The sequence below is a fragment of the Lepidochelys olivacea genome, assembly GCF_965140295.1.
Source record: "Lepidochelys olivacea isolate rLepOli2 genome assembly, chromosome: 2".
NCBI lineage: Eukaryota > Metazoa > Chordata > Testudines > Cheloniidae > Lepidochelys > Lepidochelys olivacea.
This window is the reverse complement of record NC_140412.1, coordinates 221,742,511-221,755,212: the sequence shown is the minus strand read 5'-3', so window position 1 is coordinate 221,755,212 and position 12,702 is coordinate 221,742,511. Positions and strand designations below refer to the sequence as shown.

The window sequence follows — 12,702 nt, the reverse complement described above, 5'->3', positions numbered from 1 at the left end:
AGTAATCTCCACGCATGGGGCATAATTAAGCAAAAACTCCCCCTCCCAACTCTGCAACCAGAGGTAGAAGGGCAGGGGAGGCAGAGCCACCCTTGGCCTATTATACCCGCAACCCATGGCTGGTGGATTCTTACTTATGTGGCTCCAGAGGCTCAGGCCGCCCCACAGAGATAGTGGTTGTAGCCCCAGCCAGGGAGCCTCCATACGAGAGCATGGGGGCGCCTGAGTGCGCTGGGCTGGGCTGGGGACTCCCGGGGCTCCGCTGCCCCTGCTCCGCCAGGGGGCGTCCCGCCCCGGCTGCTGCTCGGCTGCCGCCGGGATAGCGGCTGGGGGCGAGAGAGCCCCTGAGCTCGGCCGGGCCGGCTTGCGGGGAGTCGCTGATCCGCCCCCCCCGCCCGGCCTGGCGGCTCCCGCTCCCTGCGGGCCCAGGGCCAGGCAGGGCGTCCCGGCTGGGGAAGAGCCCGACGCGCCGCGTCCCGCCCCCCGGTGCCACCGCCTCAAAGCTCCGGCGTGCGAGCGCTTCTCTCCGCGCCCCGCTGCCCCCCCGGGGAGCTTCTCCGGGGCCTGCGGCTGCCCTAGCACCGCCCCAGCCCGCCCGCCCGCTGCACTGACCGGCCCGCCCCGCCCCTGCTGCTGAGCGCAGCCCGCTGGACTCCCAGCCATGCCGGGCCCTCTCGCCCCGCACGTGTCCCGAGTGCGGGCTCTGTACCGGCGCATCCTGCTGCTGCACCGGGCGCTGCCGCTGGAGCTGAAGGCGCTGGGCGATGAGTACGTGAAGGAGGAGTTCCGGAGGCACCGCTCGGTCGGGCCTGCTGATGCCCAGCGCTTCCTGCGGGAATGGGAGGCAAGTGCCCTAGGACAAGCCTCACCCCCCCCCCCCCACCCCAGCCCCGCCGCTGCTGGGGGCGCTGCGGGCCATCCAGCTCCTCCCTCACCTCGGTGTTGCCTTCGGGCCCTGCCTCGGCTGCATCCGTCAGCTCGCAGCCTGGGGCTAAGGCCGGGGATGGGGAGTCAGGAGATCTGGGCTGTGCTCTGACTTACTGCGTGGCGTGACCTGGCCTGGGGGAGTCTCTAGGCCCAATATTTTCAAAAGTAGCTGCTGAGCACCTGCAGCTCCCAGTGACCTCATTGTAGAAAATTTAGGGCTTAATTTCTCTCCGCCTCAGGCCTTCCCTGCATAGTATGGAAGCTGTGATGTTTAGACACCTCTGCAAAGTACCCTGAGAACTGCAGATTTTTTTTTAAAAAGCTTATAAGTGTAACCTATTTATTATTGTATACTAACCTCCAACAACCTCAGCACAAGGTTAAGGGATACCCATGATAATAGGCTTCTCTCTGCGCAGGCTTCTCTCTGCGTGGCACCAGACTGGTAGAACTCTCATAGCACTTAAGGTTTTTGGCTGGGGTGGGGGGAGTAGTAGCAGACCTCCTACTAACTGTCATGTCCCTCTCTCTCTCCCCCTCTTCCCCCAATTTTCCATTCAGTTTACCCTTCACCACAAGATGCTCTCACTGGCCAGTTCTCCAGCTATCTCCCAGATCCCAACAATGCCTTGTCAGGTATTCTCTTGTATGCCTAACCTTTCCAATTAGCTAGATCTGAGACTGTGCTGTAAATATTAGAGGTCCGTGCCTTGGGCATTTTGGCACTCTACTCCAATATTGGCATCTGGACACACTGGGGGCTTTAGTGTTTGAAGTTGGTGGTACGGAGCTCTGGTTCATTGTGTGAAGCAGAGCCTCCGTAGAAAAGGCCAAGGCATGAAACACCAAGAGAGGTCTAACAGCTTCTCAAAGCCCATGACTCCTGGTAGCTTGAGTATGTAGGTCTCTGGGCATCCTTATGCATTCATGAGCTCAAAGCGGGCATGGGGCAGAGTTTCCTGATATTGGTATGTGTAGTGGTCTGTCACAATTATTCTTAGTCCTGGCACGTCTGCCACAAAACCCATAGTACCTTTGAGGCATTCCTCTGACCCTGCATTGGCAGAGGTAGGATCTCTTGATGCATTGGAATGTTTTTTGTGCTAAGGCTGATGCTCATGCAGCAAGAGTCTGTTTTTCCCAGGTAGGAAGTCTTGACAATGATGATCTAGCACCTCTTACGCTGTGGATTTCACAAAGCAGATAAGATGCTTAGAACCCCTCCATCACCTAGACAGTTCCAGCTGTGTAAATGAGGGCAGACTGAGTATCAGGGTGATAAAGGCTGTTCTTTGGACTTAGGTGAGCAAGAGGACTAATTTTATGCCAGATAATTTCTGCGGTAGAGGAACACACCAATGCCTACAAGAGAGGAGTCCAACTTTCTCCAGTTCTTATAGAAGCTGACTAAACAAATGCATTTTAATTGAAACTGGTCCAAAAATTTGCTAAGTCCCCAGTTGAAGTACATAGCCCAGGATACTCTTGCATCCTATTTTGGACCAGCAACTGAAGAAGGTGTAGCAGACCTCTCATGCAACTGACCAAGCCTGGAAGACAGCCAATGAAAAAAATATTTTCTTTGTGAGGGTGATCCCAGCTATCTAACTGTCTGGAGTGACTCAAGAGCAAGAGTACCAACCTCAGGGCAGCACCAACCCCCCAAATTGGTCATGAGTTCTATACTTAGATGTCACCAACCAATTATCAAGTATAAACTCTGAGGCACTACAAGAGCCTTAACACAGGGTCACGGACAGTTCTCTTGGGTACTCTCTCTGTGTTACCACCCGGATAAGCCTACCTTTGTGCTAGATGGTACGTTACATCAAGAGTCACAGCAATATTCAGGTTACTTGTAGTCCCAAAGGACCAGTCACTTACCTCGGGTCAGTTGCACCTTAGAGCTCACACCAAAGACCATGCTTGTAGCCAATCCTAAACTAGCTAAAGATTTATTAAATAGGAAAAGGAAACAGAGTTATTTACAAGGTTAAATCAGGTAAACATAGGTAGAGAAATAAGCTACAATCTTAAATTTCAAAAGGTAATAGTAGATTCTCTAATAAGCAAGCTCTGTATGTCCTTTAGGGCTAATCTAGGCTAAACTGCAGGGGATCACTGGCTTATGTTTAGGAACCTTGCCTCCAGGTTCCAAGCAGCAATGAGAAACAGTTCCTTCTTGTTACAGGTTTTTATTCACTTCTCCCCTTGCGCTCTGAGCTGCAAACTCATCTAATGGGAGGAATTCACTTGCATGACTCATCTTGCATCTCATGGCAGAGAGCAATCAGCAAAGTCTTTTGTCCTCTTTAATGCTCCATAGTAGTTTGTTTGGAGTTGATGGGCCTTCCCTGTTGAGCAGGACATAACACCTTCTGTTGGAGACCAGCATTTCACACTAGTTAATGTCCCTCTCCTGTCTAGTGATTTACATAGTTACTGAGGCTTACAATACAAATGCTTAAATATTATTGTGTAATATGGGATACATATTATAAGTGAGAATGCATGCAGCAACTCACAAGCATTCAATAAAATCTAACACATTCTTATAATTCTAATATCTATTATAACAATACTATTACACAGGTGAGCCAGACTGATTCCAGTTATGGATTTGTCGGTGTTCAATTGAGACATGGGGATCTTGGCATGAGCTGGTACCTGGTCTGTCAGCATCATACCCTCTACAGCTCTCACCCTCCTTATGTGAGTTTTGAGGAGTCAGCCATAGATAGAAGGAAGACTGTTTGTATTGATCCTGAGTATATTTAGAGGAAGGGTTTACAAGATCAGAACACCCATCTCAGTCTGAGTCAATCAGTGATATAGTCTCACAGGTGGTAGGAGAGGAGGGAGTGGTGGATTAGGCCTTCTTCTGGAGGAGGACACCTTTCTCTTTGCCTTTCACTGGAAGAAAAAGCTAGTGGTTTGCTCATGGCATCAAGAAAAGGCAATGTTAGCTAAAGATATTTTCTCCACCAGCTGGGGAAGGGATGCTGCTGTACTTTTCAACAGCCTACCTCTAGTAGCAAAGGACGTATTAAAGCTTATGAGACACAAAGGTTTAATGATTCTAATAGTCCCATATTGGTCTGATCAGGTTCAGAATCTGGCCTCAGTAGTCATTCAGAACTAGTACTTCTCTATCAACCTAAGAGCCATCTCTCTGACATCTTGTTCCTTTTAGGTTAGAGATCTTCAGGTATGGTATCTCTGAGCAGGTGATTTGGTCCTCCTGGCATTTCAGAAGCCATCTACAAAAAGGAGCTACAACTCCAAGTGGATAATTAAGAGTCCTCTCCAAGGTGGTCTTGAAGTTTCCACAATAGTGAGTCTGTCCTCTTGTCAATGCTCTTTTCATGACAAAGGAGGCCCTTCCTCATGAGTTTAGTTTAAAAGGGTCTTGGAATAGACCAAAACATTTAGACAGTCCATTTAACTTGTTGTTTCTTTTGTCACCAGTTCACTGGGCATGGCTGTTACTAGAGGACTATACCTGAATGAATATCTGATTGCATTTCACATTGCTAGGGACTGGCTGACCTGAAACTAGAAAGTTATGTCAATGTTCGCGCAATTCAGATGAACGCTGACCATAACCTACCTTCATGGATGTTTTCATCAGACATATGTAAAGTAGCTGCATGGTTTTCTCTCCATATGTTCACAAAGCATTATTGCATAGGCTCATCATCCAGGAGGAAATCCTGTTTTGGATTCTTGCATTTCCAAGGTGGAGAAGGCCAAACTCTTTTACCTGGAGAAGTTTTTTTTTTTAATGTCAAGATATCCCAAATTTTCATTTGTCTCACTTGTGTGGGTTTGTCTTTCTGATAATTATTTCTTTCAGCAGACTTCAATGTTATGTCCAATTACTTGATTTGTAAGAGGTCACTTGCTGCTCCTTATACTGTTTAATGCTGGACGTAATAAAAGAAGATCTCAGTTAATGCTTTTGTCACTAACCTTGTTATTGCCACTTGTTTTAATGTCTGTCTCTCTTTTTGGACATTTTTCAGTCTTTCTTTCCTGAAGTGAGAGTCCTGCACAGATGCTCTCATTAGACAGGGAAAAATACGTAATTTATAATTCTACTTCTCTAAAAGATCCTTTTTCAGGATTCTCGTTCACCTGCCCGGTTCCTGTAAGAGTCTGGAGGTTAACTTTTAACTTTTTTTAAAGACCATTTTCTCTTACACCTTGTTTTTCATTTTTGTCTGAGGTGCACTTTTTTTATTTGTAATCTCACATTGATCATCCTGAATGGTTTTTTCTTTCTCTTAGCTTCATGTCCTGCTCAATATAAGAACGGAATAATCGGAAGGCAGCACTTTTAGAGTCAGCAGTAGAGCCATGGAATGGCTAACGGGGGGCCTGACTTGCATTTTTTATCTCACTATTGCTGACCTTAAGGGTCAAAAAACCTTGAGAGTAAGAACAGTTCCATCAGCTTTTCAGTAAGGAGTCACAGCTTGGGAGTGAGAATCCTGCAAGATATCCTTTTCAGAATTAAAAAGTAAATGATTTTCTGATTTTCATTTCCCCATACCAGCTGATAGAGCTTGAAAACTGAAAATCTTGGTCATACCTCTCAAACAGCCCATGCTACCATGGGTTTTATTTGGTAGTGAATTCTATAATTAAAGCTGTAAAACAGTTTCCTCTCATAGCTGCCTGTAGTGTACAACTTTGCGGTTTAAATTTTCCATGTTTGGTTCTTTTCCAAAAGTGACTTGGAATTTTTTTTTAACAAAATTCCTTTTAGTCCCATTGGAGTTGTAAAAATACATGGTTTTTCAGCAAAAAACCTGAATTTCAAAACCTGAAACTTAGGATGATCTTTAATGAGCACTAATGGTTTTGCAAGGCATGGGGGTGGGAACGGGAAATTGCTTTAGATTTAATAGTGTCTGTTTGAAAATGGCATAGTGCACACTTCAAGAGGGATGCATTATATGGACAGTTTGAAAAGATACCAAGGAAGATTCAGGCTTTGCCAAGCTGTTCATGTGGATCCTTTTACCTATATCTCAGTCTTCTTATTTCCCCCCCAAATTGTGTCAGTCTGAAGGTGTGATAACTAAAAATCTCACATTTATTTCACAGAGTTAAGGGACTTTTTGCACCTTAGAATGCGCTAGGACTCCCAGAGCCTTGGAATCTTGAAATAGATAATTGGACAACAGGCCCCAAAGCATTTCTTCATCATTCTCTTCCCTTGCTGGGAAACAGGTTCTCAGGCCAGTGTTATCTCTTTTTTTTTTTTTTTTTTTTTTATTCCAGTGGGATATAGGGCATCAGTCTATCCCTTGGCTGGAGGGAATAGCCCATTCAATACTAATTTCGTGGAGGCTCTAGATTAGTTCTTGAACATCCTGCAATAGTGCGTCTATGAAGTGCATGTATATGGCACACTTAAAGAAGTGTGCACTAGTGGTACTAGCATATTGCTTATTACAGCTGTGCTTCTAGAAATTCTGCGTGCACCCAGCTTCTTTTCTTTTCTATTTTTTCTTTAAAAAACATCTAGAGGCATTTTTAAAACTAACAAAATCATCCAAAGCACAAGACTTGGTGGTCATGGTAGACTTCAACTACCCAGACACCAGTTGGGGAAAATAATACCGCAGGGCACAAATTATCCAACAAATTATTGGAATGTACTGGAGACAATTTTTTATTTCTGAAGCTGGAGAAAGCTATTGTAGAGAGGCTGTTCTAGATTTGATTTTAACAAATAGGGAGGAACTGGTTGAGAATTTGAAAGTGAAAGGCAGCTTCGATGAAAGCGATCATGAAATGATGGAGTTCATGATTCTAAGGAAAGGTAGGAAGGATAATGGCACAAGAAAGATAATGGATTTCAAGAAAGCAGACTTTAGCAAGCTCAGGGAGTTAGTAGGTAAGATCCCATGGGAAGCAAATCTAAGGGGAAAAACAGTTCAAGAAAGTTGGCAGTTTTTTAAAGAGACATTATTAAGGGCACAAGAGTAAACTAGCCCATTGCGTGGGAAAGATTGGAAGTATGGCAAAAGACCACACTGCCTTAACCAGGAGATCTTTCAATGATCAGAAACTCAAAAAAGAGTCCTACAAAAAGTGGAAACTAGGTCAAATTACAAAGGATTAATATAAACAAATAACACAAATATGTAGGGACAAAATTAGAAAAGCCAAGGCACAAAATGAGTTTAAACTAGCTAGAGACATAAGGGTAACAAGAAAACATTCTACAAATACATTAGATGCCAGAGGAAGACAAAGGACAGGATAGGCCAATTACTCAATGGGGGAGGAGATGGGGGGGGGGGAGGCCCACGGGACGGGACAACAGAAAATGTGGAAATGGCAGATGCGTTAAATGACTTTTGTTTCAGTTTTCACTGAAAAGGTTAGTAGCAACTGGACATCTATAATATAGTGAATGCCAGTGAAAATGCAATAGGATCAGAGGCCAAAATAGGGAAAGAACAAGTTAAAAATTACTTAAGCAAGTTAGATGTCTTCAGGTCACCAGGACCTGATGAAATACATCCTAGAATGCTCAAGGAGTTGACTGAAGAGGTATCTGGGCCATTAGGGAATATCTTCAAAAAGTCATGGAAGACAGGAGAGGACTGGAAAAAGGCAAATATCATGCCCATCTATAAAAAGAGAAATAAAGACAACCTGGGAAATTGGACCAGTCAGCTTAGCTTCAGTAATTTCCAGAAAGATAATGGAGTAAATAATTAAACAATCAATTTGCAAACACCTAAAAGATAACAAGTTGGTAAGTAACAGAACAAATCATGTCAAACTGAACTAATGGGTTTTTTTGACAGGATAACATGCTTTGTGGATGCGGGGGGCGGGGGAAGAGGGGGAGATGTGGTATATCTTGACTCTCGTAAGGCTTTTGATACTGTCTTGTATGACCTTCTCATAAACAAACTAGGGAAATACAGCCTAGATGGAGCTACTCTAAGGTGGGTGCATAATTGGTTGGAAAATCATTCCCAGAGAGTAGTTATCAGTGGGTCACAGTCAAGCTGGAAGGGCATATCGAGTGGTGTCCTGCAGGGATCAGTTCTGGGCCCAATTCTATTCAATATCTTCATCAGTGATTTAGATAATGGCATATAGAGTACACTTATAAAGTTTGTGGGCGATACCAAGCTGGGAGGGGTTGCAAGTGCTTTGGTGGATAGGATTAAAAATCAAAATTATCTGGAAAACTGGAGAAACGGTCTGAAGAAAATAGGACAAAAGTCAATAAGGACAAAATGCAAAGTACTCTATTTAGGAAGGAACAAATAGTTGCACACATACAGAATGGGAATGACTGCTTAGGGTGGATTACTGCAGAAAGGGATCTGGGGGTCAGAGTGCATCACAAGTTAAATATGATTCAACAGCGTAATGTTGTTGCAAAAAAAGCTAACATTCTGGGATGTATTAGCAGGAGTATTGTAAGCAAGACACGAGAAGTAATTCTTTTGCTGTACTCCACACTGATTATACCGCAGATGGAGTATTGTGTCTACTTCTGGGTACCACATTTCAGGAAGGATGTGGACAAATTGGAGAAAGTCCAGAGAAGAGCAACAAAAATGATTAAAGGTCTAGAAAACATGACCTATGAGGGAAGATTGAAAAAATTGGGTTTGTTTGGTTTGGAGAAGAGAAGACTAAGGGGAGACATATCAGTTTTCAAGTACATAAAAGGTTGTTAGAAGGAGAAGAAAAACATTCTCTTTAACCTCTTGAGTATAGGACAAGAAGCAATAGGCTTAAATTGCAGCAACGGCAGTTTAGGCTGGACATTAGGAAAAACTTCTTAACTGTTAGGATGGTTAAGCACTGGAATAAATAGTCCAGGGAGGTTGTGGAATCTCCATTGCAGTTTTTTAAGAGCAGGTTAGACAAACACCTGTCAGGAATAGTTTAGAATACTTATTCCTGCCATGAGTGCAGGGGACTGGACTAGATGACCTCTTGAGGTCCTTTCCAGGCCTACGATTCTATTAAATGCTAGATAGTGTGTCAAAGCAACTTTGAAGTTTCACAATTAAAATGATGTAATAGTTAAGTTTCTTACAGCAACATTAACTTGGCATGTTGCATATGTGAAGTATTTTTATTCCTGATTTTCTTGTTAGATGTATAGCTTACTGTTGCACAAATACAATTTTAATTCCTGGACAGGCTTTTTCCTCACTCTCTACACACTGTACAAGATGCATATTGCAATGTGGTTCGATATGTTGTATTAATGGAGAGAGAGAATGTGTGATCCTATAATTAAATATTGTATCTGAATGTAAGCACATGAGAGCTGAGCTAAAGTTGCAAATGTTAACTTTGTCATTTCGTGACTTTGAGTATCTAATTATGCAACCTTAATGTTCTCAGAATTTTTTTGGTTTTTTTAGTGGATTTTCCTAGGTTTTAAAAGAAATCCTTAATCTGGAACTACTTGACTTTGTGGTTGAAACTCCTATTAACTCCAAGAGAAGGCTTGGCCTTGCACCACTGAAGTCAGTAGAAGTTTTAACACTGATTTCATTCGTAGGAGGATCATGCCCACTGTGTGTATCATGCCTTATTGAGTATGTATACTGGGCCATTGATAATTGGGACTGTGGTTGTGTTGTGCCTTCTTGTTATCCAGCCTTCCTCCTGGATACTTACTAATTGTTAAAATAGCCCTGGCATTTTTGACCAAAACTTACCACTGTTCCAAACAATTTTATTGTTCTTACTTTATTATTTACATAAAAAATGCAGATTCAGGAAAGTGAGCGCATCAGGTGTTTATGTCAAGGAAATCAATCCACATAATTTAAGTTCTCTGTTTCATATTTTGGGACCATCTTTTGTAACATAGTATTTTAGGATTTTAGTTTCAGGACAGCTCTCCTTGGATATGTACCCAAATCTCAATGTGAAACTTGAACCTATGATTTAGTTCACAGGCAAGAATGCTGCCATCTTAAATATATTTGCAAAGTATAAAAAGATAAGTGAAACATTAAAGGCAGATTTTAAGACTAATTTTAAAGAAAAATGAGAGAAATGGGATCAAGTTTGAGATATAATGTCTCAATAGATAAATGAACACAGAATAACCATTGAGTTACTGTAATATTGCTGTATTTAAGGTCCTACTTCATTTGTGATATTCCAGAAATTGCAGATTCTGCAATATTAGGCTTCCACCGTAGTTTTATTTTAAATCATCTTACTTTGCACAGTCCACAATTTGCATACATTTTGAGTTTTGCAATACACTTTTTTGCCTATTAGTACTTCAAATGATCTTGGAGAGTTTTGGGATTCATCTGCAGTTCTACAGCGTTTTCCAGAGTTAGCAGAGGCAGCAAAGCAATCACTATTGATCTTACCTAATTCTGTGGATGCTGAGTGTGCAACATCTCGATACAGACAAGTCTTCACAAAGCAAAGACAGGACATGAAGGAGACCCCTGTAGTGGGGTGTGCTGCAGTAATATTCAGTGCCTGTAAAATATAAATGGCTAAAGTGACTGAATTCTATAGCAGTTCTGTTAAGAATTTGTCTTCTGAATTTTATATTGCACCAGTCACTTTTTAAAAAAATGAATAAGAACATAAGAACAGCCATACTGGGTCAGACCAAAGGTCCATCTAGCCCAGTATCCTGTCTTCCGACAGTGGCCAATGCCAGGTGCCCCAGAGGGAATGAACAGAACAGGTAATCATCAAGTGATCCATCCTCTATTGCCCATTCCTAGCTTCTGGCAAACAGGCTAGGGACACCATTCCTGTCCATCCTGGCAAATAGCCATTGATGGACCTTTCCTCTGTGAATTTATCTAGTTCTTTTTTGAACCCTATAATATAATATAGTTGCACCAAATTGTCTGGTTGTCAAAAAAAAATAATAATGAGGAGGCATAACTGTCATGGATTCACAGGTCCCGTGCTCTGGAACAGCCCCTGCGAGAACTCCCTTCATTGTGTCATCCTTGCTCAAGGGTTGCACAAGTTCTCTGGGGTAAGCCCCTTGGCTTCACTGCCTCTTGGGACTGAACTTCACAGCCTTCAGCACCTCTGCGTCACCTCATGAGTTCCCCTCAGTTAGTCCACTCAAATTGGACATCTGGGGAAGGCTTGCACGCCCAAAGAGGACAATACAGCCTGACTTCCTTAAACTGGAGTGACTCCTAGAAAGTATTGTAAAGGCAGATGGGTTTATTAGATTAAGTCCTTACGTTAGCATAAAGAACGGAGAAGTTACAGCAAAGTCCACCGGGGTCTGTCCAGAACCCTGATCTCTCATGCACTCTCTCTGACCTTCCTTGAGTCCCAATCCAGAAGTGAGAGTCCTGCTTCTAGTAGCGTGCACTATACAACACTCCAAAGCCATCCTTTGTTCTGATTCCTGGGAAAAACAGGTCACCTGGCTACTCAGCTCAATTCTTTGTTCTCTGGCTGGTTGTAGCTGGCTGGCTTCTTGCAGAGGGTGGGTCCCAGGGTCATCAATTGCTAGGTTACAAAAGGTCTGGGACATTGTATGGGCCCAGACAGCTAGGTGGCAGTCACGCTTGGTCCCCTGGGCCTCTGCAAAGATTAAACCACCTTTTCCCACCACCTAGTTAAACATGCAGTACATAGGGGAAACTGAGGGACACACAGTATTTATATAAAATATTAAGAAAAATTCCCACTTTGTCTCAAGAACATAATAAGTGAGTGTTTATCATTCCAGCAATTTTTTTTTAAACAAATAGGTCTACTGTGGCTTTTCCAATTACAACTAAGGTCTGTAATTACTATTCTACGATTTTCCATGTCTTGTCCGCAACTCCGCAGCAATTATTTGAAGAACATCCCATGATTCAGGTAGGGTCTTAGCTATACTATAATTTGTACTAGAAAGAGACAAGGGTTTCTTTAGTTTGCTTAGTACAGGAATTTAGGAAGCTTGTTAAAAAAATAAATCCCTAAACTCTTGAAAAGATGTAAGTGGGTAATGAAATATTTTTATGGGAAATCTAATTTGACTTGTTTGAACTTACAAAATAGAAAAATGAACTGCCTTTTGAATGCTGTTGCATGAAACAAGGCCTCTAAGAATTAGATTAATAGAAACAGTATGTATGTAAATGTTAAATTTATAAAAATAATTAGTTGTATAATGTCATGTTATGCCTATTTATATTTTATAGCAGTGGGCTCAGATTAATGGTTTGTATCTTGAAACCCCTGGGGAAGTATTAATACTAGAAGGAGATACTTCTAAAGAAAACAAGCTTTGTTAGTCAGGAACTATAGCTCTTCAGGTGGATTCAAATGAGGCATATCAATTATTAATATACATTGCTTTCTATTTTCTAAATATTTAATATTTTAATTAAAATAATTGGTGCTCATGAACAAGAGGCAGCTGGTATAATTAGATTGATGATGATTATTGCCTGGGAATGTTATGAATGTTGGCAGAGCTGATAAGTAATTTAGCTCAACCTCTAAATTGTACAATAATTGATGGGTATGTATTGCTTAAAAACAAATAATAACAAGCTAATATTAATTACCAAACTGGTTGGGTTACAAATTATGGGTTAGTGTTGTTACAGCAGAAAATTCAGCTGCATCTTTTTTTATTCACTTCTAAGACATTTGAATTGTCCTCCTCCAATCCTTAAGGCTGCCATGTTACGAGGACCAGTCCTCTAGCTAAGAAGGTTTAGGCTGTCTTGGGGCTACAGAGAATCACTAAAGAGTGACAAGAGAGTCCATCTT

General features: G+C 42.4%; 1 protein-coding gene across 2 annotated transcripts in view; it reads left to right on the top strand.

The window, feature by feature from the left end:
- Positions 1-318: 318 nt before the first annotated feature.
- Positions 319-12,702, top strand: part of SDHAF3 (succinate dehydrogenase complex assembly factor 3) — a 78,430-nt gene continuing 66,046 nt past the window's right edge. The window contains exons 1-2 of one of the 2 annotated variants that reach the window (XM_084618567.1): positions 319-844; positions 1,489-1,563. In XM_084618567.1, coding sequence (XP_084474693.1) covers positions 662-844; positions 1,489-1,563 — 258 coding nt within the window. In that variant the 5' untranslated portion in view covers positions 319-661. The remainder of the gene's footprint in view (positions 845-1,488; positions 1,564-12,702) is intronic. The other variant, XM_084618568.1, reaches the window with a different exon arrangement.